This window comes from Falco biarmicus, chromosome 10 (genome assembly GCF_023638135.1).
Source record: "Falco biarmicus isolate bFalBia1 chromosome 10, bFalBia1.pri, whole genome shotgun sequence".
Lineage (NCBI taxonomy): Eukaryota > Metazoa > Chordata > Aves > Falconiformes > Falconidae > Falco > Falco biarmicus.
In genome coordinates this window covers 6,396,088-6,417,476 of record NC_079297.1, presented here as the reverse complement: position 1 = coordinate 6,417,476, position 21,389 = coordinate 6,396,088, and the positions used below count along the sequence as shown (strand labels likewise).

Here is a 21,389-nt window from a genome sequence, read left to right as displayed (position 1 = left end):
TGTGACTCACAAGCATTGTGCCCATCTAAAGAAAAGCTCTGTCACTCATGTTTAAACATGCTTGTTGCTGTCCCAGAAAGAAGGGCACTATCTCCTCTGGGCAAAAAGTAAACTTCAACAGACTTGCCTTGAACAGGTTTCTAATTCTAAACCCCAAACGTGCTCCCCTGATGAGGCGCAGGGTCACAGGCGTAATCAGGGCATCTGACTGTGGCCCCATGCGAACAGCACTGAATAAAATTTTACTACCCAGGTGTAGGTACACAAGGGAACTGTTTTGAAGAAAATGCTGCTAGGAAGAAATTATTTTGTAAAAGAGTTTTTAATGAAGCAATTTATTTTTGTACATTTCAAGGATCATTAGCCTTTAAAACTCTTTCAGGAAGTCTCATTGGTTGGTATCTGTCATTTATCCTCTATGTTTTGTCTTTAGCTTTATTGGTATTAATCACTAATGGGGAGTAAGAAACATTTTCCACAGTGTGTAAGTTACCTTCTCTTAAACTAAACAATATGGAAATTAAACTGTAGATGAGAGGAAAAAAATCTTTCTCTTGAGATAGAGAGTATGATGGAATGAAAATAAAACAGAAAAATGCACTTTACCACCCAGAGGGGAAGTCGTTTGGGGAAATGATTTGGCATCACTGCTTTCACAGTATGGACATTTCCTCTATAGCAAGGCACGCTTCCAAGTCTTAAAGAGGCTGATAAAGTTAAAAGGCAAATCAGCGCTCCCAGTATGATATAGGTGTCTAGAGGCACTAGGCCAATGTTCCACTGGCAGTTATTTATTTGCATTACTGCGGCATCTAGAAGCACTAGTCCCAGACTTGAACCCTACTGTGCTAAAACTTGTACCCACACAGAGGAAAGACACAGTCACTACAGCTTTCAGTTCAAGTACTGAAAATCAGACTGATGGGAAAGCACCAAAATGAGACAGGTATATCAATCAATGTGTTGTCCAAATTCTCTGCACAGTGTGTAAATAATCTGAAAGAGAATTATGAAATTTATCTGAAGATGTTAATGGAGAGCTCCTTCTAGGCATAGAAACCTTGTACCACTAATGGATATCTCTAATGCTGCAGTGACTGCCCTGGTAGACTGCTAATGCCTATGGTTAGAGTAATGCGAGTTTTCCAAAGCAACATAAAGTTGCCACATTCATACTGATGATCCCTGCTAGCATGTTCTTCCATAGGAAAAGTGCACCCTGGAGACCTCGGAAGAAGCTTCCTGGGTAACAGATCTAGCCAATGTTTTCTGATGCATGTGAAGCCCAAGCAAGAATGGACCACAGACAGCTTGAAATCAAATCTCCTCCAGGAACCACTTTTTACAGTGAAAACAGATTAATCTAAAAACTCAACCCTGAATGCTTGTTTAGTAATTCTAGAAGAGCAAGGTCCTACCCCTCTGCTAATCTACAAGTCATGCTTTCACAAACAAGGACAATGAGAGGCAGGAATGGAAAACAGGCAATAAACTCCTTCTGTAAATAGAACCTCCAGCACCACAGTGTATCCCTATATGCCCCACCTCTACCATGCACCATTGCTGGAGCTTCCTTCAGGGTCAAAATTAAACAGCCCCACAAATTACGTTTAGTGCTAACCTCTAGCGCTTGGACAGACAGACCAGGCACTCCTGACCCTCCAACACACAGCTTTAACAAGCTTCTTCCCATCAGCCAGGGGAAATAAGCACCAGGGGAGCACTGGTCATTCTGAAATATTTGTTCTCAAAATAATACCCTTCAGTTCCATTTCCAAAAAATCAGGAGGAGTAGTTTCACAGCTGCCCATTTCTGCTTAGCACACATCTTCAGGGAACTGAGAGGTAAAAAGCCCCCATTCCCTACTACTCCTTCATGAACAACAGAGGATCAAAACATACAAAGAGTAAGATAAGCCCTTTTTTAACATTTTGGATGAAAAATGTTTGCCCTAAAGAGCATCCCTGAACACGTCTCTCTGCTCTTTCTGTCAGAGTTGTGACTTTCAGCTAAGGATTGATGGGCTATTGCTTCCCTGCTGGCAGTGGCCAGACCTTGTGAGCAAGGTAACTTCCACTGTAAGTGAGGCACTGCCAACTCCCAGCTCGCCATCTTGCTTATTTTGGGGTAATTTTGCTGCCTGTTCAGCAGACAGTTCTACTAGAGGAAAATGTGGGCAACGGAAGCCTGTGGAACGTGCTGCGGAGGAAGACAAAAGTGTCCATTCACCAAGGGGAGCATTTTCTTTCATACCCCAATGGCACAAGCTGACACATTTGCTCTGAATTTTGCTTTTATGTTGGCTACCTGCATGCACTGTTCCTAACCCTTGAACTAGCTCTGTACATCTGAAGTGAATTACATTTTAAAATTACAATTTGAGTTATGTCCTCCAAGCTAGTTACAACTTGCCTAAAATTAATTTCTGTTTCTGCTTTCATTCTGTCCCCTCATTCTGAGTAACAGGATAACAGAAGACGGCTAAAAGAAGCTTGTCGAACAACCTTCAGTATGTTTTTGCCTAAAGATGATTTCCACAAAACCTGGAGGAGAGCAAAGAACAAGTATTTCCCTATTAATGCAGTGGATTAAAATGGGAAGTTAGGTCTGCTCACTCCATGTGAAACTCCAATTTTAGCAAAACAAAGGGAATGCAGAATGTGTAGGCATACCCAAACTAGCTTTAAACTACCAAATCTGGGTACAAATAGCTGCAAATTGCAGCTATTTGTACCCAGATTTGTATTAAGCATACTACGTTTTAAAAAAAAAGTATTAAACATACTACGTCCCTAGATCCTTCTTCAGGAGTTAACCTACACAGAAGCCTTTGTTGCTGTACCTTCACTATTAAAGGTACTAGCATTACCTACACAAAAGCCCATGTGCGTTGTAGCCACACTTCAAACTGCACTGTCAGCATCCTCCCAAATGGCTCTGTATTAAAACCTTCTTACCACTGCTCTCCTGAAACAGACTGATTTTTCATAAAGTGCTTATATTTGCCCTAGAGTATGCATTAGAGAGACATGTATTTGTTAACACCTGCAGCTACTACTAATCCAGTTGGCTGGATGTCCCACAGCCAGCTCTCCCGTCTTGTACACTGTAATTTTGGAAGGGAGAAGCAGACTTATCTCTGGCAATCTCTCAAGTGCAAGTCACTCTCGCCTCCCATCCTGGCTCCAAAGCCCATTCCAAGCTTCTGCCTTACAGGTACCCTGTTCAGACTTGCAGGCCATTAGCAAAGGGGCAAAGCTGGCTCCTTTGAGACGGATAACAAATCAGCTTGTTGTCTGACTCTGCGTCTATTTAGCAATGTGCCAATTAACCCGACATTCAAAATGTTAGGACAAAGTAATTCTGAGCGTGAATCTTGGATTCAGACCTCCCCCACACCCTGCTTTAAAAAAACATAAAATAAAGCCCTAGTATTTAAAACTAATCAGTCTCTTTAAATCCCTGCCAAATACCTGTTTATGCCATGAGCAAATAATTACTTTTCTACAAGGAAGAAAGTATTAATTAAGAGTATTCATCAGACTCCTATTCTATAGGGTTTATCTGCCACAGGTGTCAGCCAGAGGTGAGAGACGGATTAGTATACAATCAAGGGCTTTCTAAGTTAAATCTCCTCCTTGTAGTTAGCTGTTAATAATGAAGTTGTCACCAAAAGAAAGAATTTAATAGTTTTAATTGGGTTTAATTACTTAGAAACTCTTGGAAAATGGACCAGTTTGGTTGTAGTATAAAAATACTTCTACTACTACTAATAAAAAAACCCAAAGATATAAATGCCTGGTCAACATGTTTGAACAAAAAGAGTGTGAGAACAATCATTCTTTGGTTGTAACATTTTATACCTTGATCAGAATTTGAGACGTGAATAAGGCTTTCCAATAATAATGGAAAATTAACCATGTGCGTCAGTGCTAGTTCAAGTAAGTCCACGTCTTTTTGAGAAAGAGAACACACTTAGCTCTTTTACTATACTTCAATACCTTAGCTTGCAATTTTACCTTTTTAATAGACACAGGCTGCACCCAGACCTAGGCTCCTCAGTGCTTTTCAAGTGAGAGAGGGAGTATTTGTGAGAAAAGTTGTTTTAAGTAACCAAGTAGCTCAGGAGCTGAAACCCCTTATCAGAAGCAACTAACTTAAGTGACTACACTTCAGACTTTTTACAAAAGGATTGTCCTTTTTCAAGTGGAATCACTCAGCTTTTCAGGCTCTAAACTTTTTTCCCCCCAAATGAAGACATGTTGTTTTACCTAAACATTGATATATGCAGGTTTATTAGACAAACTACCGAATTTAAAATGAATAGTGTCTACAGTCATCACAGTGTGAACAGTCCACGCTAGGCTGAGAGCAAATACAATTCAATCCCTTTATCCCTTTTCTTCAGATACCTTTTCATATTCACCCTCACTTTGACTTGAGAGGTACTTCTAAAGTATTGCTTATTATTTACTGGAGAAGTCCCCTTTTACCAGCACATATCTGTTCAGAAATGGTTGGGGACTATGCCTTGGACATTTTTCCAGTAAGTAAATGGACATGTCAGTCACTAAAGCCTCACATTCAAGAACACATGGAGGTTGAATCTCTAAATGAACTATGCTTAGGGACAAGCAGTAATGACTACGCTAATTTATCCAGAGTTTGAACCCATGAGTTCTGAAATGAATTCCAGTCCTGTGGGAATATTGTACTTAAACACAGGTTAAAAGCTGGGCCATGATGCTTGAGAACAAATGGAGATTATTTTTATTTAGTAATACAAAAGGTTCATGACCAGAAATCTACAAATAATTCCTTTTTACTACAGACGACATAAAAGTCAAAAGAAGCAATGGAATTTAAACAAAACACGTCTTCATTCCCTTCCCCTCAACACAGGAAAAACACTGTATTTCTGTATGTAAGCCCTTGATAGCTCTGTGAAAAATACAGAACTCCTGGAAAGCTTGGTGGAAACACATCACAGTGCGTAACCGTCAGCCCAACCGCACATTTTGCACATGCAACTTCCTAACACAAGTTATGTCCCTTTGTTCTTTTAAAACAATTTCCCCCCTAAAATCAAGTCACAATTCAGTGACACTGGAAAGCAGGTTCCCTTTACTCATGCTTGTTTGACAATCCTCCATTGTTTCTGATATGTTTTATGTCAAAAATAATCCTTTAATACTTCCAAATGCCACACATGCACTTTGCTTAGAAAACCCTCTGCTCACCTAAGCTCTAGTACAAGAGGTTATATCTACATGAGCTCAGAGCATCTCCCATGCCCACCGTCTAAGCTGTTGTGGATCTGGTTTTGCTGTTTCTGCTGCTGCTTCTCATCAACCAGTACAGATGATAAACACAGATGTTTGCTCCCGAAATACACATTTGAAATAATAAAATGGCTGGAATTATTTACTCCCTTCTCTCCAATAATGAACTAATAATTGATATAGCAGCATGTCTAAAGTAACAGACTTCTTTATTACCTGCAGTGATTGAATGCTTTTTTAATTTAACTTAAAAAGGCATTAAATACAAGGTTTAGCCTCCAGTGGGTAAAAAAATCTCCAACTTCCTCAGAAAATCCTTTCCAAATTGTATTCATCTTGACTTAATCCATGATCTACTGAGTGAATTAGGCTCTATTTGTTTTGAAAATCTATTTTATGGAGTTCCAAGGACTGTGTTTTCCTTAGGAAGGGCTTATTCTGCCTTTCTGACCAGGATGCCTGCTAGCAGCCCTCAGCATAGGCCTCTGCAGGTTTTTAACGTCCCAAGGTGCCCCACACATATGACTAACAAAATGTAAATAAACACAGCTGAGCCAGTCAGAAATTGGAAGGTTTTCTCATTAAAGAAATAAAATAAACAGATGTCCTTAAGCACTTTGGCTCACGTTTGTCAAAGGAATGGAAAACTCTCAGATGTCTGAGCAGCAGTAGTGATATAAGGCCACATCTCAAGCGAGAGAAGAAGAAAAAAAGCAACGCCATGGCACTTAGAATTAACTAATAGTTCTCAAGGGAGGGCGCTTTTGATTTGAACCTTAGCAACTTCTACAAATAGTTTTTAACAGCCGAGCAATAAAATGGGGTTTTATTCCTTCTCAGTTTGTAAAGTAGTAAAGGACAGATTCGGCCATTAGAAGCATGAATCACCATCAGATCTGATTAAATCCCTATGGTGTTTCAATCAGGTCCTGGCTTTAGGGTCCTGCAAGAGAACAAAGCAGGGAAAAGCACAAGCTACTTGAAGCATTCATTGAAAGCAGGGGGAAAAAAAAAAAATCAACCCTAGGGTTTTACAAGGATCTCGTGTAGAGCCAAGCAGGAACTTTTCAATGACTTTCTTTTTTTAATTGGAAATTATAGTTCACTTAAAGGAAAACTTTTTGTAAGAACATGTAGCTGCCAGTGAAACCTTTGAGGAATAAAGTTTTTAGCTCCACAACATCATTTTTGGTGAGAATAAGACAGCCCAGTTCACAGACAGCCAACATACAGCAGCTATGAATTTGCTTGAAATGCTAGAAAATCATATTTATGTCCTACCCTCAACTGGGCCAAGCAGCAATTGTAGCTACTCTGTCCAAAAAGTCTGGAGGCCCTGCTATTGTTGAAGTACCTTCTCCTGGTCCTTCACATACCTCTGCCACTGCAAGTCCCTCATCAGAGAGGCAGAGCCCATGTTTGCACAGGCTGGAAACTTGAGTGCAGGCGCTGTCACTATCACACTCATGTTTGTGACACAATTTGGATAAATCTCATGTTGCCACTTCTGAAATGCGAATACAATCAAAAAATACAGCTATCATAGAAAAACAGCCTCTACATCAATCAAGCAACTACGAGGCAAACTGCAAGTCCCCACTGAAAGTAGCCAGAGCAGCCACTCTAGGCAAAAACCACATAGTCCAAGCTCACAGGGACACAGTGTAACACAGGCAATTCAAACACCTTTCAGTTAAGGTTAACGAAAATCTAGAACATGACTTTGCATGACTACAATTTTCTTTATTTGAACCAATTCAAGATGCTAAACAATCTCAGAAATTCCTCCACATCTTACAGGGAATTTTATAGATTGTAATGCCCAGGTATCAGCAGACATCACCAAAGTACTGATAAAGATGCAACACAATTCAAAAATTTAGACTGTCCTACGTATGCAATTCTTTAGGTCAGTACTAAAATAAAATAACTTCCCTTTAGTTCCACGATTTCAGAGTAACTTGCACATAAAGATGAATTCTAACTCCAGATTTTGCTTTACTCAAAATTCATTTTGACACTAAAATCCCAAGGAGTGTACCAACACAGAGAAGAATACATATTCTGGGAACAACACAAAATACTGAGAAAACGTTATTAGCTTCACACATACCCCTCAGCTAGGGAAAACAATGCACCCAGTGCCCCCTTTTTTCTTAACTAGTCCTTCTTGATACCCGTCCTTCCAGTGCTGGAATGAATCTGCAATATAATACTTAGAATTTCTTGGACTGGAAGAGATGCAGGATTTTTTTAACATGCTTTGACAACACAGATTATGGAACAAGCTTGCAAATATCTCCGTCAGAAAAAGGGGAATGGACTCGTGATTTTTTTTTGGCACAGGCATGCATGCCATCTCTTTTTATTGTATCTGAATTAATACCACCAAAAGAGTCTTTCTGTATTACACCTAGCTGCTTCAAACAAATAGCCAAAGACCCTTGACTTTTACCCAACTCTGTGAAACCCCAGCAGCACTGTTAAGGATTTTGACCTGTTTTTCCCATGTTTAGTCAGTGATTTGGCAGGTAGATCTCTGCAGACATCGTAAAGACTGCAGCCACCTGCCTGTTGAATGGGAGCTCTATCATGCCTGAAGGTATTAAAAAGGGCTGGGTGGACAGAATATTAAACTATAATGATGGTCTACATCTGTTGCAGTCTCTAGGCACATGGTAAATATTCTGTACTTATAGTTATAAGAAGCCTGCAGAACAGGTTTTTAAACCCTCCTGAACATAATATCCAGGGTTAACTGTTTATGGAACTTCTGGGGTTTTGCCTTTTCTTGACAGAGGGCCTCCTGCTGAGAAACCAAAGGGTGAAGAGATTTCCTTGGGTTTGACAGCTTTGTTGCCCTGATCACTTAGACTACGACTCTGTGTGTTTGTACAGGTATCCATCCATTCAACCATGGGCGAGAAAGAAAAAGGAGATGTGAATTTGCAGGCCACTCTGCCACTGTAAAGGTTACACTGCAGTGACTGTATGGGAAAGACATTAAGACCAAATGTCTGATGACTGTGGAATCTGTGGGATAGTACAAAGTTTGGCCAGAGGGGACAAAAAAGGAGCAACCTATGCTGGGCTATTCATTCATGATTTAACCTTGAATCAATTTTGTGGTTTAACTTCTACTAACGCTGCGAACAAATTATTTTCCAAACACTACAGATGAACTGTCCATGCTCTGAGGTCCCTGTATCTATGGTAAAGACCACAGACTTTTCCCTCAGAAACCAAAAGTTGTCACATGAAATCAGGTCAGAAAATATACACTGAAGCATTAATGATTAATAATATGACTACAATTTATAAAATTTTTTGTGAAATTTTCCCTTTTTTTCTTTTTTCTTTTTCAAAATCTGATTATTTTTGGACAGCTCCCTATTGCTGTCATGACCCAGAAAGGGGCAACATGCAGAACCATTTGAGTTTTTGTAGCTAAAGAACACAGGAGTTTAGACCCAAACCTCTGAAGCTATGGTTGATGTTCCTCCTCCCCTCTTCTCAGAAAAATCACCCCAGAAAGAGGTGTTTTTCTTCAGCTTGATCAACTTCATAGACTAATTCTTTTGAGTGCCTCCACAGTAGCTCTACTAGTGCAACAGATGGGATGATACTGGGACATTACTGTTGGTGAGATGAAGGTCATATAAACTGGTACTTTTTCTGGAGGAAGACATACAGAACCAAGACCTCCATGTGTGAGATTTAATTCAAAGCACGTGTGTGTCTAATTACAGGCACATGAATATTTTATAATCAATTACAGACAAAAATAAGAATTTTAGGTCTTGATACTTAATGTACTTTGAGATTAACACTTCCTACATTATTCAAGTGAGAAATTCTGGAACTCTACTAACCTCTGGCTCACTGCTTCACTTGTACTTGACAGTTCAGCTCACTTAAACATTTTTGAATTGTGTTACTATTTAACAGCTCCCAGGACAGCCTGTCTGAGTGTGCTGTATTTTCCTCTTGGTTTAGGTCTGTTCCAAAGCCCACCAAAGCCTCCGGTTGTCTTTAGATCAAGCCGTTAGCCTATAATGCTTTTATAACACAACCATTTCCCTTATAGGAAAGCCCTGAGGAATTTAATACTGATGAAACAAATGAAGAACTATGAAAAAAATCCTTCTAGAGAAGTTTCTCAAAGAGCCTGTTGTAACTTAACAGAAAAGGTGATTCATTCATTCAAAGAAAATATTCCTGTTTGTATGATTCTTTACATTTGCACAAAGGAAACAGCCAATAGAAGTTTGTCATTTTGTACCTTTAAAGGCCTTCCAAAGCAGACAATCCCTTGAGTTTCCATTTTCCTGCTTCTCTCTCCCTAGTCCCTTTTGCATGCTGCTGCTCACAAGTATCCAGTCTTGGCTGAACTCTGCTCTCACAGCCAACAGAACAGCTTAACCACTGCCGAGTGCTTTTGATAAACCCTTCTGGCTCCACTCCTTGACCCCATTTCATCCCCACACCAGTCTGCCTTTGGGGCAGCCCATCAGCAAGAGCTCACAGGTACTGCAGCGGCAGGGCTTCTGACCTCCACAGGCCCATCACACCCCTCGGTCCATCACCATCTGCCCCCATGCAGCAGACCCCAAATCCAAACCTTCTAAATCTGTGCAGGAGGCAGCAGATGAAGGCATCTGCTTCAGAAGTTTTATGCTAGGACAAAGTCAGCCCATTAAGGGAATTCTCCACACGCATACTGCAGCCCCTACCCAATGCTAACCATGACCACATAACAGACCTACGCAGCCTGAGTTTATGTTTCCTGATCCTGCTTAATTCTTTCTATTTTTTTGCTGGCAGTAGGTTTGAGCTTATACATGTATACCTCAGACAGCCTCGTTCATTACATTCCCTGGGAAAAGTAACCGCTTCAATTACCTTGTACAACATAGGTCTGAATAAATCCCTGCTTGGAAACACGTCCTTGCTTTTCAGAGGGTGTTGTTAGAAGTGTTAGCAGCATTCCAAGTGCTGCAGTAGACTTCCACACCACAAACACCATTTTATATCCTTTACAACTGTGCACATCTAACAGCGAACAATAAATCTATCTTACTAATTACACATTCAGCTTGTTATAACCATCGTAAAATAAGTACAGCTGGTAAACCCATGAAATGATGTCAAATCATATTTCTGCTTTCTAGAGAGAAGCAGGGTTATTTTCCAGTCTCCTGATGAAGCTGACTGTTCAAAGCCATGTGTGGAAACAGCTGCCAACTAGGTCATCCACCTTTAATTAGGTAATGATACTGTCTTTTTTCCTACCCATTTAAAAGTGTTTGACATTCTGTAATTCAAAGTGACTTAAGTTTTTATCATAAAAAGCTCTCTTAGGAAGAAACTGAAGCACCTGGTACTAAATCCAAGAGCCAGTGTTTTCTCCTTAGCAGTCAAGTTCAGTCTGTTCAGCCACAGAGAGAGTTACCTAAAAAAATTGAATTGCCTGGATTTCAGAAAGGGTATCTAAAGTATGGATAGCTAAAAATATAGTTCCTAAAACTCCTTAAAAATGTGAGCTTCAGCAGACATGTGAGAAGCACAGCCAGTATCCTTCACGCTGACCTCGACTGACACAAAATCTGTCTTAAAAAGTTGTTTGAGATTCATAAGAAAACACTGGTCTCACAAAAAAAATTTATTACCTCATTCAGGCTAGAGTTAATGCTGTCTGGCTGCTTGATAGGCTCTTTCTTGCAGAAGACAGACGTTGAAAGAATATCCTGATGTCCTATCTAGCAGCTACTGAACAATACAGGCTTTTGAAAAACAAGGGGCTACTCGCAACGTGAAAGGGAGGTAAATTAAATTTTCACATGTTAGAAGGAAATACCACAGGACATATTTACACAAATATGTCTGAATAAAATTGGCAGCATCTGTTTGAAAAGCTGTCTCATTAGCTGCCCCCACAGTTCCCGATGCAATTTGGCTGGACAAGCAGTAATACTAAAAAAATTAAATTTTACCTTCCCGTATCTGGATGCAAAGGTTCCCGTGAGTAAGGAGTGAAAAATAATTATCGTCTCATCCAAATCCCACACAAACACACGCTGTGATGACAGATGGGGTGGAAAAAAGAAATATAGTTACTTATTAAGCAATTGCAAGAAATCATTCAGTCAGGAAATTTGGAGCACTGAGTGTTGATGCTTTGTGAAAGCAGGCAAAATGAAACATCAGGAATTTTGGAATTATGTGTGCGCTAGTCATCCTGAGAGTCTGCTGTCCTAACACCACAGAAAGCCCTTGTTGCATGTCAAGTCAGGGGAATAAACCAGCAGACTTATGAAAAGCCCAAAGGAAAGAAATGTACATATGAAGAACAGTTTGACATGCTGGTAACATAGAAACTGAGCTATTATTTTGACTACCCATGTTTGTAGCCTCCAGTTATATTACTGATTTTATTCTGGCTCTTACCACTCACTAGTCTGATCATGGGATTCACAAAGAGATGCAACTTTTTACCTTTGCTGAATTTACTAAGGGAATATAAATTATATAAATTAAAGTCATTACCTCAATCTCACTGTCAGCAGTAGGAGAAGGATCGTTGCTTCTTTTTGACCGGGCTCGTACCTTGCCATCTGACCCTCTGTGATGTCTGTCTGTTTCTGTATCTTTTGCTGGTGGTGTTGAATATTCCCCTATTATGAAAAGAGCAATTCCATGTAAAGTTAAAGTTTGCACTCTATCATTATAATTAAAGCATGAAACCTTATAATGAAAAGCATCAGAAACATGTGAAAACACCATGAGAAAATCTTACTCTTTTCACGTCAATAGATGACATTGTTAGAAATGTTTTAACTCCTAAGATCTGTTAAAACAATTTCAAAAATCACCAAGATTGTATATGTAACATTTTAAAATGGATGTGTCACTTCAAAAACCTTACCATGTTTTTCATTGAAAAAGAATAGCTTTTGGAATTTTACTCTTCACCCCCCCCTTCAAAAGAAAAATTAGAAAGTCAATGGAAAAGGAAACCAAGACCAATTCAACTTCTGAAAAAAAATATTTTAAATGTGATGAACGCTTATGATTAAAAATATACTTTAAACATCAACTTTTATTTAAAAATATATAGCTAGCCAGTTTTAGCTATATTCCATTTCACAGACGATACTATTTTAGAAATAACTGAGAAGAGACAGTCAAAGGTGAATTTCCCTGGTGTAAAGTATCTGTTTTGATTGGCTTGAGTTTCACAAACCTGTCTGGATTTCACTTACCTTACATTACAAATCCTTTTCAAACATATTTTTCTTTTCACCTTGCTAAGTTGTGGCCTCTCCACCTTCCTAGAATAACCATATTCTTCTTCAGAGAAGCTTGGATTGTGCCTAACAAGCCTTTTTGAAATCGCCCTTTCTCAAAAAGGCTGAGATAAGATCTAAGGAAGAGAAAATCCTCCAACTGCTTTTAGAGCAATCTGCGATCACTTCTTTTTAAAAAACAATATTAGTTTATTTTTCTTTTAGAGCAACCACAGATGTTCAGATTTGTTTCTTAAGTCAGCAGACCTGCACTGGGTGTATACTGTGATCATCCACAAATTATGTGGCATTTTATATAAATGTTATTGCATGCCAATGAAAACTTTAGTAGGGAAGTGATATCTGAAGACTGTACTTCAACAGTACATTGGAGGATTATAATCCATGAGTAAATCCATAAACCATTAAGCTTTGAGACTTTAAAAATTAAGCACTCAAAGACAGGCGACAAATTTTGAAGCCTTTTTGCATGGAATTCTCCTTGAACTTCCAACTTAGACAAACAGTTTGTGTTGATTTTTTAAAAAGAGGAACTCTCTCTTGATGTACTCATTTATGAATACATACATTAAATGTTGTAAGAGGTGAATATAAAACTTGACAGAGACATGGGCTAAAAAGTTATCACATAATCAGGAAACTCGGGAGCTTTTTCAGAGCATGGCTGTTTTGAACTCACTGCTACCCATGTTAGCCCTCAGTACTGATCTCGGTTTTGTATGTAATTGTTTTATCTTTCTGTACTACCTTTAGAGATCAAACCTTGTATACTCATGAAAATGACACAGGATGTTTTTACAGAGCTTCTAATGAATCTCTTCCCAAAACTCTGTGTTGCATCATATAAGGAGAACTGTGAAGTACTAGGAAATCTGAGTTATCCATGTAAATAGATGCATTTTAAAAAATTCCAAACAACATGGTTATAGTGTTTACATTTACTGCCAACTGAAAACCAAAGATGCACGTACCAGACAGCGATTCTGTGCTCTGACTGGTGATATTGTGAGAAGACTCCTGCAGAGAGTAAGTGGAGGTTGGGATGGCTGAGGGGCTGATGCTGTTTGCAGACACGTACGGAGAGTTGTAGGAGGAGCTGTAATACTGTGAGTACTGGCTTTGAGGAAAGCTTGGATATGATGAATATTCCTTTGAGGGGAAAAAAGAAACATCCAACTTCTGTGTATCTGGTTTTATCTTATAAATGAGTAAGGCACCACAAAGGCAGTGTTATCTAGGCACGCAGCAGGTCATGGTTCAGGAATATTTCAGTGGAGAACCATGTTTCAGTCACTTACAAAATTACATTTCTGCTTCTCCTAAACACACTCCTATATTATTATGATCAACTAACACAAGGGGTCAGAACTCAGGCAATTTCTGCTTTTTCTATAGGATTTCTATAGGATTTTAGTTATCAGTGCTGACACATTTTGTATTACAGAGTTCAACAATAGAGTGAAGTAGGGTGGCTTTTTGAAAAGGGCCATAATGGAACACACAGTCTCTGTAAACAACTAAATACAGAAACTTCTTTTTTGTAAAACAAAATTTCTTAGGAAGAAGTTAGAACAGAATAAATAATTGGGTGAGGGAAGGAGCAAAACAGGCTTTCCCATGATCAGCAACATTTTCTGGTCAGCTGTTAGAATAGGTTATAAAAATGAAGGGAAAAAAATAGCAATTGTTTTGCGTCAATGTTCACAGTTGACATTGTCCAACTATCTCACCAATAACTAAATGCCTGAGCTATCTTCCCTACCCTACAGAAAAATGAACTAAAAATATGAGGTGTAAGTGACCTTGGGGAGCTGAGGTACCACAAAACCCTTTGTCTTGATTTTAACCCTCCCAAACAAACTTCATACCATTATCCTCATGTTCTTTTTTTTGTGAGAAGCAGGACATCAAAACAGATAAGAAAAGTTCTCTCTTGACAATTAAAACATAAAAGGTTTAATTTGTTTCTTTTCATTTTAGTTGCAACTCTTGCTCTTGTCCACCTGTTTGCTTGTTCAGATAGAGAAGTGTATTTATGGTCTGGGGATTGTCTTTTGGCAAAATGCTTTTATTTCCTCAGAAATGCCAATTAGTCTCTGGTATTAAATAAAATTAAATAATAAATAGTCTTTAGAAAGACTAAAAGCACTTTCCTCCTTAACAGCTTACATTTTTGTCTGTGACACAGCTATTTCATTAACTTTCAGTCACCAGGGAGCTCTCAAGAACAAAGACTCAAGTTGTCATAAGAACAATTACACTGAAAAAGAAATGAGAGAATTTCATCGTTTTCTCTTAAAGAATATCACAAAATAAAGAAAACAGCCCAATTATATATAGGTAACCTCTATACTTCAATCAAATGCACTTCTATCAACAAATGCTGATGTCTTTAGCCAAAACCTGAAGGAATAAAGAAATTACCCACTGTTATGATCAAAAATACAAGTCAACAATCACCTTACAAACACGGAATTGAAATTATTGGCCAACCAAATTGTCCCATTTTCTGGGACAGTGTACCCATTTGTTTGGTCCAATCAAGAAGAGCCATTTGCTACTGAAAAACATCTGTCTTGTGTATATACGCATGCTGTTTATTTATACACACACATTTATCAAGGTATCTGAAGCATGAAGCCCACAGACAGGTGTATTGTCAAAGATGGAAGCACACAGACAGCTCAGATGGCTCAATATTTATCAGGGCCTGCCAACGCCTCTTTCAAATTGTTCATATTCATTACACAGAGCCAAGACAGCAGACGATCCTAGAAGCAGAGCGCTCTGCAGAGGATGGAAAACATCTGAAAGTTGTAACATGGCAGAGGAATGATGAAGCTCTTGGCACTGCTACAGCAGCATGCAGACTGCTGGGGTATCCTCCTCCTGCAAGGACTGCAGTCTGTGCAAGCGTATGTATCGATACACACATCTTCATTAAGATAACGCGGAAGTCCAGGAAACGGACAGGCCACAGGAACAGAGCACAGTGGTGCTCAGCAAAACACATAGCGATACCTTAAATATATGTAAATACACCAGAATAATCTCTCTCATCCACCAATCCTCTCAGTGACAAAGTTGCCAATAAAAATGCTGAACCATACCTGATGCACAGCACTGAATCCTGCAGAATTTGTCAGACCATTGGCTCCCTGGTAAATCCCTGTTGTGCCTAAGGGAAAGAATATCACAGTCATAAACCACACCACCAATCAAAGTAACAGGATATAAACAATTTCCAACAGGAAGTAAAGTACCAGCTCACTAGAAAAAAAGTGTATCATCACTAATCTTGACAGTTAAGACTTAAGGCTATTACTGAGAGCTGCTTACTGAAAGACAACCATTGCTTACACTAAAACAAACACTTAGGGAACTGGGAAACAAAGCTGGAAAACAAGGATTCAATCCAAATTTAAAGTTCAGTTAAATTCAATTACTTCTTTCTCAAATAAATAATGGAAGTGTTTTTTATCATCATCTTCCGTACAAAAACCCCTCATATACGTATATAACCACACACACACTCTTTCACGCATCAGTATGTCCTGCAATCTGTCCTTATGGACCAGGTACCTGGGATTTTTTTAGAAGACTGAAAATTTGTTCCCTGGTGTTGATATCCCACACATAAAAACAATATTGCTGATATTTCTGGGACAGCAGGGAGCAAAAACATTGCTTCATCCTGGGATACTAGGAATAAAAAGGATGGACAGGTGAGTTTTACATGGTTCTGTCCCAAATGAAGCAGCTGATGTCCAGCCAGGACTCCTTAGCTGGAGGAAGCATTACCACAAAAATGTTATGGGTGAAGAAGTAAAGATTCAGAAAAAAATCTACAGGTACAGTCCTCCTCTGCAGCCCATAAGGGAAGTGGTAGGACAGCTGCAAGCTTCCCATCCCTGGGATCCTGCATCCCTGGCAAGATCTAGCCTTGATTTAACTCCAGTCTACACTGTTTCCTATTTCAAGATTCTCCATTTCACATGGGTGGAGAACTTCCTTTTAGGTTTGTGTGGTCTGATGAGAATCCATACCAAAAGTGTTCTCTCAGTGCTTGCTCCAAGGGCTGGCTGATCCCATACAGGAGGCAAAAGCTGGACTATGCCATATTCCATCCTAACGGAAGGCAATGGGCTCTAAAGAGCACTCAGACCCACTACTTCCACAATGAAAGAGGTACAATCTTGGTGCTGTGTGACAAAGGTGGGCTCTTGTCTGGGCTTCATTCTGTCACCTCGATCGACTACCATCAGACCAAGCCCTTATCAGGCACTCAGCCTTATTTTCTTATCTGCTTTTTTAGAATGTGAATGACTTTGAGCAGTGCTTTTTTAACCATATGACACTCTGCACGTCTTCATGTGGCAACCTTTCTCCAAAGATCCACTTGCTTGTTTTTATTTTAAGACGCCAGATTAGCTAGGGAATGGACAGCTGAACAAACTCCACTCTGCCAAGTGCAGCTACAAAGCACACGCACTGAGAAATAAATCTCAAGCCAAAAAGAAACAAGAGGGAGAACTCTGCTCTCCAGAAGAAATTTGCTACCACATATAGTCTTTAAAAAGAAAAGGGCAGAAAGGGGGAAAAGAGGGTGCAGATGACTGCCAGGTACCTGGAGGCCTGGGTTTCCCCAGCCCCCCTGCATATGCTGGCTTGGAGAGCTGAGCCAGTGCAGGTGGGTGCAGGTGATGCCTCCTCCCAGCACTCATCCCTTGGAGGCAACTCTGGGTGGATCAGTATCCAATCTCTCCTCCTCCACACAACCCATATGGGGAGACTGCCCAGAGCAGCATCCTGAAGACTGCAACACATTCAGCTATCAGCATTTCCCCACCTCCCACCCACGCTAGGCTTTGCTTTTCTGCAGTTTTTCAAAAAGTCACGAGTATGCAGCAGGATGAATATATTCCTGTGGTAACTAAGCATTTCTCGCCACTGTGAAGGGGAGTAATAGAGCCCCAGTGCTTACAGGCAAAAACAACTTTCACAGAACACAAAACAGCTCTTGTACACCAGAGCTCAAAACAATACAGGGGGGAATTTTTGATCTTCCTAAACTGTCATTTAGAAACAATCCATCATCCTTTATTAAAGCTGTCAAGAGGGGGATGAGTTACCTCGAGGGACTCACGTTTTATGTGTAAATTGTGATGAGAACATGTTTATTGCTGTGCTACCTGCACATGATACCATAGCTTCCTGGTTTCCAAACAGAGAGAATTATAAAAAGGAGGAGAGATCTGTACAATTGGAATGAACTTACTCTGAACTTCGTGCCAGCTGTGCAAAGCAAGTGTGTCTGTGCACACGCAGCGTAGGTATGTGAGCAGGGAGAAGAGGGTAGGAAGACGGGGTGAAACACAGGGAATGACTCATGCTCCCTAGCTTCCTACAGTACATTGTGACTAGACCCTATGTGGTAGATTATACATTGTGGTTTTGTAGACTATATTTTTGCCATTTTAGCTGAGCTACCCCAGGTCCAAGTTCGGGTGTTCCCCTACAGGCTGCTGGAGTCTGGCTCCCTCTTGCCCAGGGGATCTGCAAAAGAAGGACTGTGGTACACAGACAGAAACTAAACTTCCTCATTTTTTATCTGTGTATTTAAATACTTGTGAAAAGTGCTCATGACTGGTATTTCCTATAACCTTAAATTCAATCCTCAGAATGGATTTTGGCAGCTCAGGTTTTTCACTTATTCTGGCCCCTGTCATTGTATTTTGACCAAGTAGGAGTTTGAGCATATGACCAACTATTTGAGCACAGCTTGTCTAAATTGAGATCAAACACAATTCTCTTTCTCTGCCCCTACAGCATTGCATTTCGAGAATGCAACACATTCACCCTGTCCCCGCCCCCGGGGTATACCTTGAGAGCTGCTAAGCTCAGTATATCTCAGCAGCTCAGTATTGTTATAATAGAATAGATACAGATAAGGACACTTGAGGAACCAAACAACCAAAGCTAGTAAAGACTTGGAGGTTCTTTCCAGCTGAACAAGGATGAAAAGATGGGAGAAAAAAAAAATCAATTCTCTAAATGGAGAAGAAAGTTCTTGAAGATCCAGGTACAGAAATATTTCATCTCATCAGCCTTTGGTTTTGGGGACTACAGCTGTCTCGTGGGGACTACTCTAACTCAGTTCCTGTTCCACTTCACAGGCCAGACTGGAGAGACCATGTTTTCAATGATGCACAGTCGGTTCAAATGGAAGGAAAACAAACAAGCACCACAGGCAATGAAGACAAGGACAAATCCTCTCCCTTTATGAACAGAGAATGAGGCTTGCTAGTTACTTTCTGTGAGCAGTCTTGTAGAACTGAACAGTTCAGAACACACATCAGAACTAGCCCCAAATGTTCACTTTCCCTCCCTAAGCTGATAATAAGAAATAAACCTTTCCGTAATAAAATTAATTTTGCCACATGCAATTCCAGTTTTGCATCCGCAAATTTTACACTCAAAAAACATTGGAAAATTATCAACAGACCTTGCATACTGGCATTATCAATTCAGCCCTATTCCCCATGTAATAATTTTTTTCAAATGCCTTCCCAGGTAATAGCACTTCTTGTAAAACTCGGAGAGAGACTGGAATGACATCAGAAAGCCGTGCTAATGGGGAATGGGGCATACCTAGGAAGCCTCTTTGTAAGCAATGTATGTGAATGTCTGGCCACCTCCCATTTCTGAGTGTATACTACCCATTTCCACAGGACTTTTGCTTTCACATATATTGGCTTTTTTCCTGACCTCAGAAGTCGGCACACCATCTCAAACTGCAGCTGATTTTACATTTGCAATACTGCAGATGTGTGAGCAAGCTATTTGTTTCCATCTATCTTGGTAGCTCTATGTTAAGTAATTGCATTCAAACTCCTACTTGCAAATCAGACACAAGCCTAGGATCTCTCCCTTTGGGTCTTCTCCATATAGAATATGGTTCACATCTGTGTTCAATCAAACCAATTGCTAAATGTCACAATGCCCTCATTCACAGGTAGCTTAAAGAACATTTAGTTGGTAATAAAACAATCTGGACTCTAGAGTAGAGTAGCTCTTCAGATGTACGGTACTGTAAATGTTCTTGTAAAGTATGTATATCACAAACACACTTGCATGAAACGACACCGCATAAAAGGCATGTGTATGCCATACATACTCAGTGCCATGACTTTTCCGTGATAAGTAGATGTGGCCCTTCTCTATATGAGCGTCCAAGGGCAACATGTATAGAGAAACTCTTTGTGAACTGATTGATGGTATATTCCTGTTCTCATACAGATGGATTTCATTTGCTATTTTCCCCTCATTCCCCTTTCAATTCCAGTATTTTAAAATCTATGCCACTGTCAATGATAATTTCTGGACTGTGCTCCTGCAAAAACTTTTATGCCAGCTTCTCGTTCCTCTCAGTTTCTCCCTTTCTGTCTTTCAGTCACTGCAATAACAGGCTGCATTTCTTTGCCTCCCTTCCAGGTAAAAGGAAGTAAAGAAAATAAGGGAATATTCATGGGTTTTTTTTGTATTTTCAAAACTATGCTCTGGCATTGCTAAAAAAGGGCTTTCTTTCAGCTTATGAACACACAATACGACATAGGAATATTGGTGTCTTAGGGAGCCTTACTGGTGTCTTACAGAGACAGGATCAGCCTGTGGTATAGTTCAGACCAATTTGAAAATCAGGTTTGTGTCCTTGCATTTCACAGGTCAGAGGAGCCCTGACATCTGGGAGGTGTTCTCATAGTCTCCTGCACTGCTCAGAAGAGAATAAGCTGCTGTATTGAGAACAGATGGTTTGCACTTCCAGTATTCAATTAAGTACTCAACAATCAGAGGAGGACACAGCCAGAGACAGCAGAACATTTATCACAGCCCTCTGGGTAGCCAGCAGAAATTGTGAGCTTGTGAACACTCAAAAGATGGAACACTGGATTGAGATGAGGGTGTTCAGAGGGTGGCAACCATGGGCACTCCTAAATATGCTTGAAATAGATGAACAAAGTTTAGATCTAAGTGTTTCCTCTAACTTGTAGATGAACTGCATAGTGGTTCCAGGGAGAGTTCTCTCAAAGGATTATTTGATCACTTAGCACTAATAAAATAAATGCCTACAGGGTTCAGCTGAATTGCAAGGTATTTTACTAGCTTGCATATAATGGCTTGTGTATTCTTAGATCAGCAAGCTCTTTTCCTACAGGAAACAATGCTGACTGTGACTGATGCAAGGAAAGGCCTAACTCCCAGCAGAGCGTGCATTACTCTACGCTATGAAGAACATCTGGCTGAAGACTTGCATGGTCATTCAGAAAGGTTCTTTGCAGTGCTTTAGCTCTCTGACAAGCTAATGTTTCCTGCAGTAAATATTGCCTTCTCCAAGCTGCTACTTTTTTAGTGAGAGGTTAAGCACTCATCAAAATTACCTCCCACCAGCTATACTCCAGTGCCTTGTAAGGTTTCAAATCCTACAACATCTGCCTGCATTTATTGGGCAAGAAAACTCATAAAATGTTGCATGGCTGTCAGCTGTGGAGGTATTTCAAGACTATCTGACCTGTTAAAGGAGATGAAAAACTCAACCCATATGTACTTTGCAGCATATTGCTCAACTGTTTGCCATTAGGCATAATGAACCCTTCCCCAAAAAGTCTTGTATTTCTGTCTGGAAGGGCTCAGACAGTACAGAGAAGAGTGCACTATATTAACCTAGATGAAAAGCATGATTCTACAATGCTACAGCACTTGACATCAGCAGTGTCTATTAAAGGACATTGCTCCCAGAAG

At 39.9% G+C, this 21,389-nt stretch overlaps 1 protein-coding gene and 1 long non-coding RNA gene across 12 annotated transcripts in view; one reads left to right on the top strand and one right to left on the bottom strand.

Moving 5' to 3' along the window:
• EYA2 (EYA transcriptional coactivator and phosphatase 2) overlaps positions 1 to 21,389 on the bottom strand; it is a 101,187-nt gene that overhangs the window by 19,448 nt on the left and 60,350 nt on the right. For all 11 annotated transcript variants that reach the window (XM_056354607.1, XM_056354606.1, XM_056354609.1 and 8 more), the window contains 4 exons: positions 15,701 to 15,768; positions 13,562 to 13,739; positions 11,830 to 11,957; positions 11,277 to 11,360 (listed from right to left, as the gene is read on the bottom strand). In XM_056354607.1, coding sequence (XP_056210582.1) covers positions 11,277 to 11,360; positions 11,830 to 11,957; positions 13,562 to 13,739; positions 15,701 to 15,768 — 458 coding nt within the window. The remainder of the gene's footprint in view (positions 1 to 11,276; positions 11,361 to 11,829; positions 11,958 to 13,561; positions 13,740 to 15,700; positions 15,769 to 21,389) is intronic.
• Positions 8,101 to 15,681, top strand: LOC130156267 (uncharacterized). Its single transcript, XR_008824363.1, has 3 exons — positions 8,101 to 9,473; positions 10,455 to 10,550; positions 15,342 to 15,681. It is a non-coding gene; the product is annotated as an uncharacterized LOC130156267 (long non-coding RNA).